General features: G+C 39.3%; 1 protein-coding gene across 5 annotated transcripts in view; it reads left to right on the forward strand.

Moving 5' to 3' along the window:
• The window catches only part of ARNT2 (aryl hydrocarbon receptor nuclear translocator 2), a 104,648-nt gene that overhangs the window by 55,705 nt on the left and 34,365 nt on the right, over window positions 1-14,578 (forward strand). For all 5 annotated transcript variants that reach the window (XM_057427289.1, XM_057427374.1, XM_057427621.1 and 2 more), the window contains 3 exons: window positions 5,485-5,587; window positions 7,545-7,610; window positions 8,066-8,151. In XM_057427289.1, the coding sequence (XP_057283272.1) occupies window positions 5,485-5,587; window positions 7,545-7,610; window positions 8,066-8,151 (255 nt within the window). The remainder of the gene's footprint in view (window positions 1-5,484; window positions 5,588-7,544; window positions 7,611-8,065; window positions 8,152-14,578) is intronic.

The following is a 14,578-nucleotide window of genomic DNA, read 5'->3' on the forward strand; positions in this document are numbered from 1 at the left end:
TAATTTCTAAGGACTTAATGTACTAATAGAGAGCATCACTGCAGAAGAAGGCCTTTGTTCTCTGGCCCTTCAGTTTGAGGGCCATCTTACATCTGGAGCTGTGTCCAGAACCATCAGTGCCTTGACCATCACTTTGCTTATATTTTTAATTATTTCCTCTTGTTTTCCTGCATCCCTGTCTTGCTTTTTCCTGTTTCTAATAATAAGATAAAGATGGTTTTAGTTTTCATAAGGATTTTTGGATGCAGTATTCCTGTGTTCTGTTTCTCTTCCATGAGTATCCTGTGGAGTATTTTTGATGAACACAAAATCATCTTTTGTTATCTTGTCCAAACCAAACTTAGTTTATCCTTTATTTTATTTTGCCTGGAAAGAAATATGTAGACGATCTGGTGGCTGAGAATAATTCTTAAATACCTCACTTGTTCTTTGTAAGACAAGATGCTGTCATATACAGCACAAAGCTTGCTGGGCTCCTAAGGTATTGAGGGCAAGGTGGGACTCCATATATTAATGAAGACTGTTTCCTTATCAGGTCCAAGGTTCTGTACAAGGCAGCTGTCCTACTGATGAGTCAGAGGGAAGTAGAAAATTGTATCATGTGCTTTGCCAACAGTATTTTTATGTGCATGAGGCCAAAACAAATTTCTTCAGATCTTTATAAGCAGGCAGTAGTCTTTTGTTGTAAGAGAGGGGTATTTCCATGTGCAGACTGGGTGCAAATATTGTATGATTGTTTCTAGAGACAGTCATTTCAACTTGAACTGAAATTTTTGCAGAAGAATGCCTCTATGTAACAACCTTTCTTTCTAATTAGATACTGCAGGATTCTTAGGACCTGGAAATCCAGCAGGGAAAGCGTTTGTGGTAGAATTAGATGTCGAAGCTTATTTTGAATCTGCCAAAAAAAAAAAGAAATAGCAAAGAACTGAATAACAAAGGACAGACTGTGTTTGATTACCAGGCTATAAACCTTAGCATGCAGTGCTTAAACATGGAGGAACAAATTTTCTAGCAGGCTGGTGCTATTGTGTAAAGATGGATTTGAGCCAAACTCTCAGATTTGAAACCCCAGGAACTTCAGTAGGCTGAGACCAATCTTTGGCTTAGGTTCATCTCAAACGCTGCAAGCACAGCAAAGGTATTGAGCATTCACAGTAGCAACCAGAGATCCAAAAGGGGAAGGTTTGTGCATAATCCAGTCACAATTTACACATGCAAGAGGCATATCAGTGCTAATATGAATATTTGTCCCCTTGATCATTTTGTTTGCGAGCATCTTTGAAAACCTGCTGCAGCATAACACAAAGGGAATGTTTCTGGCATGTATCCTAAGTACTTGAATCTGTTACCTACTAATCTCTTTAGGGGGAAGAGCTTTATATGGCTTCTCTGATTTTACATCAGTAATGAGTCACTTGCAGACTGTCCTCACCTCGGTGGTCCCCTCTGAGAGGCCTTTCTTATAACAACACCTGACATCAGGTTCCTGGGTTGAATGGTGGATTCCTGCTCAGAGGACAACTGGTTTATTATAGGTTTAAGCAATGCTGCCTTCTGGATGGTGACTCTAGTTGGTAGATTTCCACACATTACCAATTATACCTAGACCAACCGGAGAGATTTATGTGCTGATTTTAATGAGCATTGTGCTCATTTATTTGCTTTCTCTTCAGCACAGTAAACTCTGGCTTCCTCTGAGTTGTGCAGCTGCTGGAAATGGTAATAAGACAGCAGTGTTGGTCACAGCAGCGCTATGTTGGAGATACTCATCCTGCACTTGCTGTATCTGAGGGTTGTGTCTGTAACTGGAGGGGGGAAAAGTTTAACATGAAAATGAACTACATGCACTTACCAGTTTATGGGGAAGCTCATAAAGGAATCCAGCTGATGGTGGCACTGGGTTGTTAAAACTGTTCTCCTGAAGAAACTAGAAGAAATGTGCACTATTCAGTTAGCAGAAATTGTCAGAATTATATCCTAGAATATTTCCTATTCGTAAGAATATAATGGCCAAATTTAACATCACATATACTTTGTATGTGTTTCCTCTGGAGCAACCTAAATGAACGTTTATCACCCGCATAGCCGCACCAGCATAAAAGGTACAGGAATACATAGAGATATGACTTTTTTATGTTTCTGCGACAGAGCCATCATTAGAGTATGCAGCCTCCTTGAATTGAGCTGTTTGAATGACACTTGAGTTGTGATTTATGCCAGTTTGCGATATGCTTCCTGCTCAGGTCCATCTTGTGAGCAGCTGCAGGGAATTGAAGTTGATACTAAAGCAGGTGGAAGTTGATTTTGCAATTCCCTGTTGGCAGAAGCAGGGTGGTGTGGGTCCATTCCCTCCTCAGGGTCCAGGTGTGGAATGGTGAGGAGCCCGGGGAGAAAAGTCTGTGACTTTTGTCTTGAGATCAGATGAAACTGTATTGTCGCAGCAAAAATAAGTCACGACAAATAACTGTGGTATCACTCCAACTTGTCCTGACTTCACTGTTTTCCATCTCTCTGCACTTCGTTAGAATTATCTGGTAAAATCTAAATGCTGTCAGTCTAGGCCTAGAAATGAATATGGGGTTCTTAGCAATTAGCATGAAAATAAGGAGTAATCCTGTATCCAGATTGCCATCATTAAACAGGAGACTTCTCCAAACAGGGAAATCTTTTAGAAGTATGTATGCGATACTGTGCGCAGACACAGTAACTTGCAAGGACTTGGGAGTATTGATGCCAGTCCTTTTCCAAAGGATCACATTTACCTGTGCTGCGTGGCCACGTTGGTTACATGCAGTTCTCACACTGGGTTGTTCCCCAGTTTACTCTTCATGATATGCTCTAGACATCTGGTGATACCAGTATAACTAACTTAAAAGCTGAGTCTTGGGAAATCCCTCTTATGTCAGGGAGTCAGTACACTAACAGGCTTACTTGAGCTAAATGTAAAGCTTTATCCTTAGGCTATTCACCTGTAATTCTTCCTCTTTTTAATAAAATTTGATCATAAGCTTCTAATAATATATGAGAAACAAACTGCTTGTTCTTTACTAAAATCTTCACTGTATTGTTAGAGCTCTAAAAGGTTAACATATGTACGATGGACTATTGAAACAAACTGCTGAGAGCTTTGTCGTAATGTCTGTGTACCAAACATTTCTCTGACTCATACTCCCACAGACCCCCTGCAGTGATTTTGTAAGTCAGAGCAAAATTTAGACTGCTGCTTCTTATCTGATACATATTTCTAAAACAATGCCAAACAAAAGGCTAAATTTAAAAACTGACTTCTGTTGTCAGGGGTTTCAGGCATGCCAAAGGAACGTGTGTCAGCAGTTTTAGGCTTAGCTGCCACGTAATTATCAAGCATTATTTTTAGAGGTACTCCTGGATGATGAAAACTGAGAAATTTCTCTTGGCTGTTGGAGTTTCATTTACTGTCACTGCTTCTTGATTATTTGTGTCACTTCAAGAATTTATACTGGAATGGAAAAAAAAGTGCACAGAAAACAACTCTTTTGTTTACATGACAAAGTTAATTGTGTCCAAAGAGAAAAATGCTTTTAATGGTTTCATTTGGCTTTGCATGCTCATATGGACAGCCGTTGGGTCCTGTATGTATATTCTGTCTTTTTTGCTTCATTGTGAGTCAGTTTGCCTCATCCCTAATGATATTTTGTTTCTCTAAATTGTGTGAGTAGGTATGAGGATGGGAAAACAGATTGTGGCTTTGGCTATAGAAAATTACACTGATGCAGGGAAAGGAAGTGTGTTTGAATCTCAGATCCATCCTACATCATAGGGTCAGTGTAAATGAGCTGGGAAATGTGGTGATATGATTTCTTCCCTGCTCACACCTGAATCATATGTACATAGCCTAGTGATTTGAATAGAAGCATCTTTAGGAATTGTTCCCAGAGTTGCTAACTTCACCTTAGAGACTTAATGACATCTAACTTTCTGTTGACAAGGATGGCTTTCCTCCAGAAGTAGTTACCTTGAGGATACCTTAACAGTAAGATGCAGCTGCCTAGTTGCTTCTCTGAAATACTAATCTTTAAACTCTTTGTAGTGATTTTATTCTCATTCATTGATGGAGCTAAATATTTTCTGTTAAAGTTATTCTGAAGTTAATGTTTGTCAGTAGGATTATTTCAGAACTCAATTTTTGGACAGAGATTCTTAAGTAAATCTGGTAAAGGAGACTTGGAATGTATTCTATATGATTTCTTCAAGTATGGTATTTTATGTTGCTGTAAACTTGGCTACTTATATCACAGTAAAGACTTAAGTTTTTAAATAGTTACAGTTATTGAAAGGTACCCACCTTAAACATGTAGGTTTGCTCATGGCTGTGTGTCATCAGCATTGGTGGCTGTCATTTAATTGTCTTTTCCGCAGCATTTCTCTTGCCCACTGTCACTTTTGTGGCTGTGTCCAGCCCTGAAGCATTGTGGATCTGGGCCAGTGGTTCATTTCTAGTCTGTTACTAATGTGCAGAATTCTATAGTCATCTGTTAGCAATTGAGCTGTAGATTCAAAAGTCCATTCTGTTAGTTCTTTGGTGATAAACAATAGGATTGTGGGTGATACGCTGTATTCTGCAATCACTGATCTGAACCTGTCTGTAGTAATCACTGCCTTCGTTTTGTCTCAGGAGAATGGAAAGATTCATCTGTGACCATCTTGCTACCTTTTTTAATAAAGACCTCCCCAGGCTTGGCACCCTCCATACTGTCCTCTCTTGGGATGACTTGGTAGCTGTCATCCCTTTTCAAGGCTGTGTCTGTGGTATGAGATTTGAGGTTTGTAGTCATCTTATGCTGATCAGCAGGTTCCAGCCATGGACCCAGATTCACGTTGCTCTGTGGAGAGTCAGATCATCTCGCTGATCCTGAAAATTAACTTTAAAAATATGCTATCATGTCAGTTTTTTGTCACCTCTGAAAAGGTCCCACTACAAGTGCTGTTGTGCTGTATCCTGTGTCTCATTATCAAGGAGAAAAGCGTGGTCTTATGTGTTCCTCACCGTCACTGTAGCTCTGGATGCATGAGGTGGTGTTATAGCATTGAGCATTCTGGATCACAAGAGCACATGGAAAGAGGAGCAGCTGTTAGGGGAATAACGCATGTTGCTTTCTTCATACTTCTGGTAAAGAGTGAAGTGAGCAGATCAAGTTGGAAAGCCGTGTTTGCTGTCATTGTCTTCTCTGCCTCCAGGCATTTGACCCTGCTTTGGAAGTTGGTCTTGGGCCAACCAAGAAAAGGGCCATCGCTGTTGTAACTTGGAGTCAGCTTTGCTGAAATCATTAGTTAAGCCAGCACATAAGCAATGTGAGACCAGCATCAAGATTTCTTGTTGGCATTTTTCCGCCTAACTGGACTAATGGCGTTTAGCTTATGAACATATCATCATATTAGATTTTAGTAAATGGAATTAAATTTATATACTGAACGTCAGTTGCTCTCCATGGCTTTTTTTAGGACGAATCCTGGATTTGAAGACTGGAACAGTAAAGAAGGAAGGTCAGCAGTCCTCAATGAGAATGTGCATGGGATCAAGGCGCTCTTTCATTTGCAGAATGAGGTATGTATTTACCTTGTATTCCTGTGATGGTTTTCATCCCATCTCAGATTAGATTGAGACATCTTGTTGCATTATTTGACCTTGAAACTGTAGTGACACACTCCCATTAAGCATTTCCAGAATGCTTGTTTTGGAACTGGAGTAAAACTGAAACCTTTCTTCCTTTATGATTAATGACAAACAGCGCCAAATTTGTGTGTTGCAGTTATTTTTATCAGTGTGGGGTGCAGGATGCTTTCCCCAGAGAACTTCATGACAACTTCACCCCTGGAATGTAAGCCACTGTCTCTTCCAGTCAAATTATTCAAATCAGTACTTTAGGAACAAGGCTTTCACAAGACAAACTCTGTGTATTTTTTTAGCAAACCAATAATATTAAAAGAATTTTGAAGACAAACAGGAATTCAGTTGCAAACTTGCCAGCTATGTAGGAATTAACCTAAGCCTGGTATGAATTAACCAGATGTCAGCTGGTTGATGCTAGATAAATGAGTAATTGTTAGAGGCTTTTGTTTTGCAATTTTCTGACTTCTCCTCCATTGCTTGGGCTTCTTGAAAGAGATTTGGCTGACCAGTGCTTCTGGCTGGGACTTGTGGGCACTTTTGTTATTGCAGTGCTAATGGGATAAAATGCCTGTTGCTATTGCAGTAAGTTTCTGTCTCTGTGGTTAGTGGGGAAAGTACAAAATTGCATCTGCAGCCTATATCCAATATATATGCTGAATACAGATGATGCAAAATTTGTTATGAAATGGAACATGCAAAGCAAAATATTTGACCCATTACAGCAGATGCCTGTACTTATGTGGTGGATTTTCTTCCACTTATGTGAGGAGGCTGAATGTATGGCTCTTGGGTGCCTTTTTAAGGGTTTTATGTATTTTATATCTCCCAAGGTCAGACTTCAGAGCTATAGGACCTCTTCCCCCTTAAGCAAGGGGAAAGACATACCGCCTGACAGAGAGACATGGGGAACATTGCTTTTTCTTCCTTCAAGCTGCACACAGTGATCGTGTGAGGAGGACATTTTTGTGGAAAGAAAACTAGGCCTCGTCCTGTTCACAGTTGTTCCTTTGCTTTCAAAACAATTCAGATTGCAGTTATTTCCTAGCACTCTGATCCAGTAAACTCTAGCACATGAGAGCACATGCCAGTAGCCAGCCCCATTGTTTTGGTTTTTTTTGAATTCTAGATTTTATTTTAATTGTTCATTCCTTCTCCTTGGCAGTGACTGGTGTGAAAAAAAAACGCCCCAGTACAAGACCCAAACTTTGTGGGAAGAATGAGCTTTAAATAATGTGAACTTTCCTTGTGATTATCTCTTTCATTGCTATTGTTTTTCTTTTCCATTGAAAATTAATTGCTTTTACTTTTCAAACTGCTCAGCTTCAAATGGATTGTTAAAATTATACAGTTGGGCATATTTAGTAATATCAAAAAATGTAAATGGTCAAGTTTTAAAGAAAGTTACTTGACAGTATAAATAGTCTGTTCTTGCAAACATTAGTTCAGTAGTTGCTAGTGTTGTAGCTGGTGTATGGCAGTTGAAATGCTCTGGCCACAGGGAGCTACCGGAACACTGAGATTATTTTCTGTGGATAAATGGGGACTGATTTATATTCTCTTCTAGTTTTTACCCTTGTTTTACAGTATTTTGAAGTGTATTTGTACTTCAGCCACTCTTGGAATGCCTATTTCAAATAGTCTTTAGGTTGGGGGAGTGCAGGAGGGAAACTTCTTGTAGTCTCTTCTGTTCTAAAGTAAAAAGAATGTTTGTAGCACACACAAAAAGCTTAGCCTGTGGAAGCAGCAAGTTCTAAGAAAACATGAATGTGACTTTCTGTCAGAAATAAATTATTGTCTACTTGTATATGCTAATAAAGATCTTAAAATGTATTTTCATCCTGGGTATTTCTTTTCGTTTTTGAGCCCTTTCAAATATTAATTTACTTTTTAGGTGTGGAAATGCTCCTCTGGATCATTTACCTCTGAACAGAATAACCACCATGAGAAAAAGATACAGGTACTATTACTTAACTTATCACAACAGTTAGTTGCCATACACACTCTCATTTTCTACTGGGCTAATGCTCCCTCAGGGAATACAGCCTGACCAAACATCTGCATTAGCACACAGCACAAAACAGCACTGGGGCTCAGGAGAGGAGAACTCACCACTAAATTCAACTGTTAGCAGAGTCATTGGATCTTTTTGCAAACCAGATCTTTTTACACAAGTCACTCAAGTTCTTTGTCTTAACCAGCTGCATTCTGCAGTGTCTTTCTCAGAGAAGTATTATGGAAAGCAGGTAGGGCTTGAATAGCATTTAATGGAGCTGACGTAGTACAGAGCTCCAGGTTTGTTGTTTCTAACATAACTTACAAATACCAGTAAATCATTAGTAATTGTAGTTTAAAAGCATAAAGCTATCCTGCATGTCGATCAACACAGTATTTTTGTGTTTCTTTTTCATTTAGGAATGGCCTTGGCCCAGTAAAAGAAGGTGAAGCACAATATGCTGTTGTCCATTGCACTGGCTATATCAAGGCTTGGCCACCAGCAGGTATGTATCTATCTCACTGAAGGTGCTGTGCACCACACTGTCTTCAAGGCAGTTGAAAACCTGGCTCAGAGTCCTTTGCTGGTACAAAACCAGGCTGAATTTTAGTGGGGTAACCAATTCCGGCTCATTTTGAGAAGCTTTTGATAGCAAGAAATAGCTGTTACTCAGGGCCTCCCTATTTTTCCATGTGAAGCCCTTCCTGGTTTCATTGGCACAAAGGAACTGAAGGAATTGTCAGTAATGCAGAATTCCAGCAACTGGGATCAGAAGTTTTCACTCTGATAAACATAAAAATGGCCTGATTTTAATAAGGTAGACACAAAACATTTGTACTACTAGAAAATACCAACTAGTGCTTTTATGCTTAAGTACTGAATTGCAAGCACCCATGTATGGAAATGTGTAATTTAGGTGCATAGGCCTTCCCAGTGTTGGGGTTAGTAGAGAATGTTCAAAGATTACATTAAATTCTGTTTTGAGGCTGTTTTTCTCGGAAACCAGTCTTGGCATATTGCTTTGAACTACAGAGAAAAACATTTACCTACTGCAACTCAGTATTACATGTGGGAATATTTACCTTTGAAAAATGCAAGGAGGAGACAGCAGAGCTCATCCAAGCACCATTATGAACTGGGTGAGCTGACCTTGGCGTTTGCAGTAGTTGGAGAGGCTGTTTGCAGTATGACAGTGCCTGCTGGCATGAAGCAAACCAGGAGTTGTCCTGCCCTTTTGCGGTCGTGTACCCCAGGCATAAATCACATTTGTGCAAGGATTATGGATGGATGCTAAGAGGTGGTTTCCACCAAGTCTGTGCAGTGGTGTGCAGACACCAGCATACAGATGTGAACTTCTTGTTGATTTCCTGCTGAATTGCAGTTTTGGAAGAAGAGGAAAACTTTCCCTTTTCTTGCTAATGGGGTTAATATTCTTCAGTGTGTTGTAGGAGTCAAAATGTTTCAGTTTAATTTCTGTCTCAAAAGAGCAAGAGCACAGTGTGTGTAAATTGCTTAATAAAAATGAAAGCTTGGGAATTTGTGGGTGTTTTTCTTCCACAAAGAGATTAACTTTTCTATCAGTAATTCCAAACATAATTGAATTCAGCCTTTATATGCAGGTTGTCTCTTCAGGAAGGTGCAGGTCAAATGAGATTTCTTGCAGCTTCTTGCTTATCTTGAATGAAAAGCCTGCTGCATGGTATGGGATGTTTGAAGGGATCTAACACGTCAGGGTGGATATTGCTAGTGCAGAGCTGCAAACTCATGAATTCATGTCACTGCTGGGTTACGGCATCAGCAGTGTATGAATTCAGCAGCTATTTCTGCAGGGGAGCAGGCACTGCTGAGCAGGAGCATGACATGTAAAGGAACTTTGGGATCTTTGAGTGCCTGGTTGCCAGTTATTGCATTGTAAGTTCTAGTGCACTTTAGTGAGGTGTTGTCCCCATCTTGAGCTCTTCCAAAACCTTGTTGTTCTCCCATGCTTAACAAGCTCTTTAATTTCCAGGCCTCATTAGTTTATGGGAAGTCTATGCCAGTGTATTCTTGTATTTCACTGAAAATCAAGTGGGAGTTTTCCTGCCTTGTGTCTGTCTCTCTCCAGTGTTCTGGTGCATTTCCAAAAGGAGGTCATATCCTGTCAGCCTTGCCTTTGCACAGTTAAACCAGCTTGCTTCTTCTAATGTCCATTCTCACAAGGCATCCCCTCTTTATCCTTGTGTCTTTTCTTTGCACTTGTGTTTCCACTTAACTTTTCAAAATGTGGGTCATTGGCACTATACACTCTTGTTCCAGGTCAGATTATAGTAATGTATAATGGAAGTGGTATTTCCTATCTTGACTTGCAGTATATGACACAGCATGCTTCTCTTTTGTATACTGTATCCTGCTGGCATCTTAAATCCATATATATATATACATATATATATATATATATGTGTGTAGACACACACACCAGGCTGCCTTTTTCTCAGTTGTCAAGTCCAAATCTTCCAGTTCATAGCAAAAATAGCTTTGAATTGTGTGATCTTTAAATTAATAATATGAAGTTTCATCCCATTTCTGTTGCTGTACTTTATGGCTGTTATTAGTCCCCAAGTGCATGCTTATGCATTTAGTAATGTTGAATTTCATCCCATTTCTATTACTCCACTCCTCAAGATCACATGGTGCTCCCTTATAATATCCCAGTGCTCCTCTACAATTTTAATGCCTCCAAACTATAGCACAGTCCTAAGGGATGTTTTCTATTTTGACATCCTTATGTGGAATTTCAGTGTTCTTTTATGTTGCCATCCAAATTGTTACTCATAATAGTCGTGCTGGAGTGCTTTTCTCAGGGCATATTATACTGAATCAGAGGGTCTTTCACGCATGTTTATTTGCCCTCCTAGTCTTCCCCACTTTGTATTGGTGATTGTCATGTATCCGTTGACTTCTGAAGTTGAATGGGAATATCCATGGGCTGAATTGGTCCCCAATATATGTTTGGGTAAATAAGTGGCAACACCACTGCATTTATTCTCATTTCCAGGGGTAATTCAACCATAATCTGTAAAGCGAATGAAATAGCTGCAGCAGTAATTGAATTTGCTAGGGCTTTTCTAACCTGTAATAGAATTACTTCTGTTCTAATCAGTCAGAGGCAAGGCTCTGGCCTTTGCTTCATCTGTGGCTTCTTGGGAATAAATGGGTTTATGCTAAATCACAGCTGTTAAAAGTTCAGCTATGGAAAGGATGGTTTTAATTTATTTTTTAGTTGCCAAGTGGACACTGTAATATAAACTCATCCTTTTCTCTCAGAGATGCAATGTGGCATGTGCCTTACACAACCACTACACAGCACATAAAATGTACTTTCATAAATGAAATAACAACTGTTTAGCAAATGCTCTCAATGTGATTTGTTTAGCACCTGTTATTTTCTGTTTCGGGGTTGTGTGGCATTGTGTGTGGCCAATGTGTTAATTTTTATTTAGTCCCACACTGGGTATAACACCATCAGTACTGATACAGAAATACCAAGGCAAGAACTTCTCTTTGATCATTATTAGTGCAATAGAGTATCAGGTTTGAAAACGCTGATGCTGTGAGCAGTCTGCTAAGTCTCTTAAGTAATTTGGGTACTTTAAAAAGGTGAAAACAAATAAACTAGAGACAGCTGGCCATCAGCATGGTGGCATATTTTAAGGACTGGGGTTTTGTGGTTTTCTTGTTGCTGTTTTTCCAAAGATCTAAGGTAGAAAGCAAATTCTGTTATGGCTCAGGTTTGTGGTCAGCATGAAAACACTTTTTGCACATCTAGCCTACCTTTTTTTTTCCTTTTTTTATTGCTTTAGTGAAGAAGCAAGGCTCACTTACTGGCAGACTGCCTTTAGCCCCTTTTCCACTGAGAAACAGGAGAGAAAACAGGAAACATCATGCCTTGTCTTCCATTTAGGTTCTGTTAGTTAATGTTCAGTTCATTTTTCTCCATTTCTCTGCAAGAGAAGGGTAAAGCTAAGCTCAGGTGAAAAACCTGGCATATGATACCTACACGCTTATAGCCCCATAAATTACAGGTTGGCCTCAAGTAATAGGGGTAAATTTTGCATAGAAGTCAAAGGAAAAAAGGAGTCAGAAATTCCGGAATGATATTCCAACCAGTTATGTTGTATGTTGTATTAAAGAATGACCATGTAGTGCTGGATTATTTTGAATAAGGTAGAAAGACCCCTTGTTTGAAACTGGCTGAGCACAAATTCCAGCCTTTGTCCTTCTGTTCCTAGCAAAGCAGCACAGCTAGAACAACTTGGGATCATTAACCTAGAGAGTGCTTCGAGTTCATGAACAGTCACAAAACTGAGAAATGCTGTGATCATTCAATTTTCAACTTATGGAACTGTTTGCTTTTCTTCTGGGTTTTGGTTTGTTTTTTTTCCCTCTGAGTGTCTCATTCCTGGAAGGAAATTTGTCTTAAGTGGTCTATATGATATTTTCCTAATAGTTTTTTTTTTTTTTTTCATGCCATAACAATTGATGGAAAATATTTGGTGGAGAGAAAAGATACAGTCTGTCAGGATGTTGGTAGTTTCCTGTAAATGAAAACCAAGGACCTGCAGAAAAACATACAGTGAAGAAAAAGCTTAGATAGATACTTATTTCAAAAACTTCAAATAGAAAGTCCCAGAATAAGGTTAAATTCAAATAATGTTGAAATCTTTTTTTCTCCTTAGTTAAAGAAGAAACATTTTAGTCTTCCAAGTCAGACTTACCGTAACGTCTTAACCACAGCATGCCAAAGCTGTTAGATTATTTTAACGTTTTGGCCAGAATCTGGACGTTTGTGCAAAGTACTCCCTCCTCCAATACAAAACAAAATAGTTGCTTGAATATTCTTTGCAGTGCTGTCATTTTCAAGGCTTTTTTTTTTTTCTCTTTCTTTTTCTAAAGAGAGAAGAATTTCAGTTTTGTTGGGTTTCTTTCATGAGATTTTTCCTACCTGTGCTGTAAACATCCACAACCTTTTTCCATTATGTATGGGAGATAAAGTCACACAGTGCAGTTTCATGCACCTGCATGTAACTCTCAGAAATGGTTCTGATGAAGGTAGCCATTAGCAGAGGATTGCTGCTGACCACTGGGCACTTAAATAGCATCCTTCTGAAGACTTATAAATCATTTAATTTTGAGTGTAGTGAAATAAACCCTATGATTCTATGATTCTAAACCCACAAATGCGCTAACACTATTTTGTGTTTCACAGGAAGACAGAGAAAAAAGGCAGAAAGTGGTTCTGTTGTGTTGTTAGAGCCAACTGGTAGCTCATGGGGAAAACTCTTAAGTTTCTTATGTCGGCACAAACACATGCCATTGCCCTGTGGGAAACTGTTTGCTGGCATAAAGGATACTTGGAAATGAAATATAACCTCTCATGACACTGCCTTCTGTGAGGCTCAGCTGAAGGCTGAGCTTTGTGAGTTGTTGACTTCAACTTGAATCATTGAACAAACATAGCACTATATTTATTATTCAAGAGGAACATATATTTGGTATTGAGGAGTCCTGTCTCAGGGTTACATATAAAGAATGTGAATAACTAATGTATGTTTGTTTTGTTAATACTGCCTGAAGCATGGCTGCTTTCTTCCAGGCTTTTGCAACTTTTTCTTGGAGATAATGATGGTACTTGGTGATGTTAAGGAGAAATATTACATTTTGTTAAAAGCTGGACAAACTGGTAGTAAGTGCAGTGCATGTATCTTTACTTACCTGTCTATACTGAAGTACATTCAATAGGAAGTCCGCTAAAACAAAAGTAAATCCCTTATACAAATGCATCCTCCCAAAAAAGCACACCTACAGCTGAATCTTTGTAACTATCAGCAAACAATAAAGAAAATAATTTCCCTCTATGGAATGCTGTCAGTAACAGCACGTACATTGCAGATGAGCAGGCAGTCATTTTGGCATGTTTTTACTCTAGGCCCTTTTAGAGAAGGGTTAGCAATTCACTGGATCAGGTATAGATTAATTTGAGGCAGATTGTTTTTTATTGATAGGGTGTCTTGTGAGACAACCCAACTAATACATTTTCCACTCTGTTGCACAGACCAAAAATAATCCACCCGGGGGGGGGGGGATAAACCAAAAAGGTGAAAACTAGAAGAGCATCCCTTGCCAAAAGAGTGACATCAGAAATGGTACTTCTTAGCTAGGTTTAATTTTATAGCTTGCTTATTGCTTTGAATTTGTTTGGGCAGTAGGAAGCATGGACCAAGTTCCTAAAAAGGAAAGCGTTGTTTGAAAGCTACAGGAAAAAAAGATTATGCAGAGTAAAAGCCGTCCAGCTGAGTGTCTTTGCTGTCGTTCTTAGTACACTGTGCCACTAAGGAAATGATTGAAAAAGCTTTTGAAGTCAAGGGAAAATACTTTAAATTTGTCCTTCTCAAATGGAAAACTCTATTTAAGAGGGATCTTTTGGTTAAGGTTATCTAACTAGAATGCCTACAGTTATTTCCTTAAAGCAGCACTTAGACCATGTTTAAGTGGCCTGATTCTCATAAGTGCCAGGCAGACACCAAGAAAATCCTCTGAAGGTGGTATTGTAGGACCTAGAATCAGTCACCATCTTTGAGGTCAGACCCCTATACCGAGGTGTCTGAATGTAACCGTATGTTCATGTTATGTATGTATGTTTATGGTGTAGGCTTCAGGCACCAGCTTTTAGAATATTTGTTCTTTTGGCTGATGGTTGAACTTGTCTCACTGCTGAGTTCGGGACCGAGGAATAAGAGATTCCTCATCCATTTCCTGAAGGGGTGCAATCCTAGCTGCCATCTTCCAGCCGAAGTGTTGGGTCAACTCTTCGATAGCTCCAGTGCTTTCTTTCCTCCCATTGTTGCTTTTGTACAGTGCTGCATTTCTGTCATAGCAGAGTCAATGTCCTCATG

This window comes from Pezoporus wallicus, unplaced genomic scaffold (genome assembly GCF_028554395.1).
Source record: "Pezoporus wallicus isolate ANWC-B61680 ecotype Strahan unplaced genomic scaffold, APGP_CSIRO_Pwel_v1 contig_3952, whole genome shotgun sequence".
Taxonomy (NCBI): domain Eukaryota; kingdom Metazoa; phylum Chordata; class Aves; order Psittaciformes; family Psittacidae; genus Pezoporus; species Pezoporus wallicus.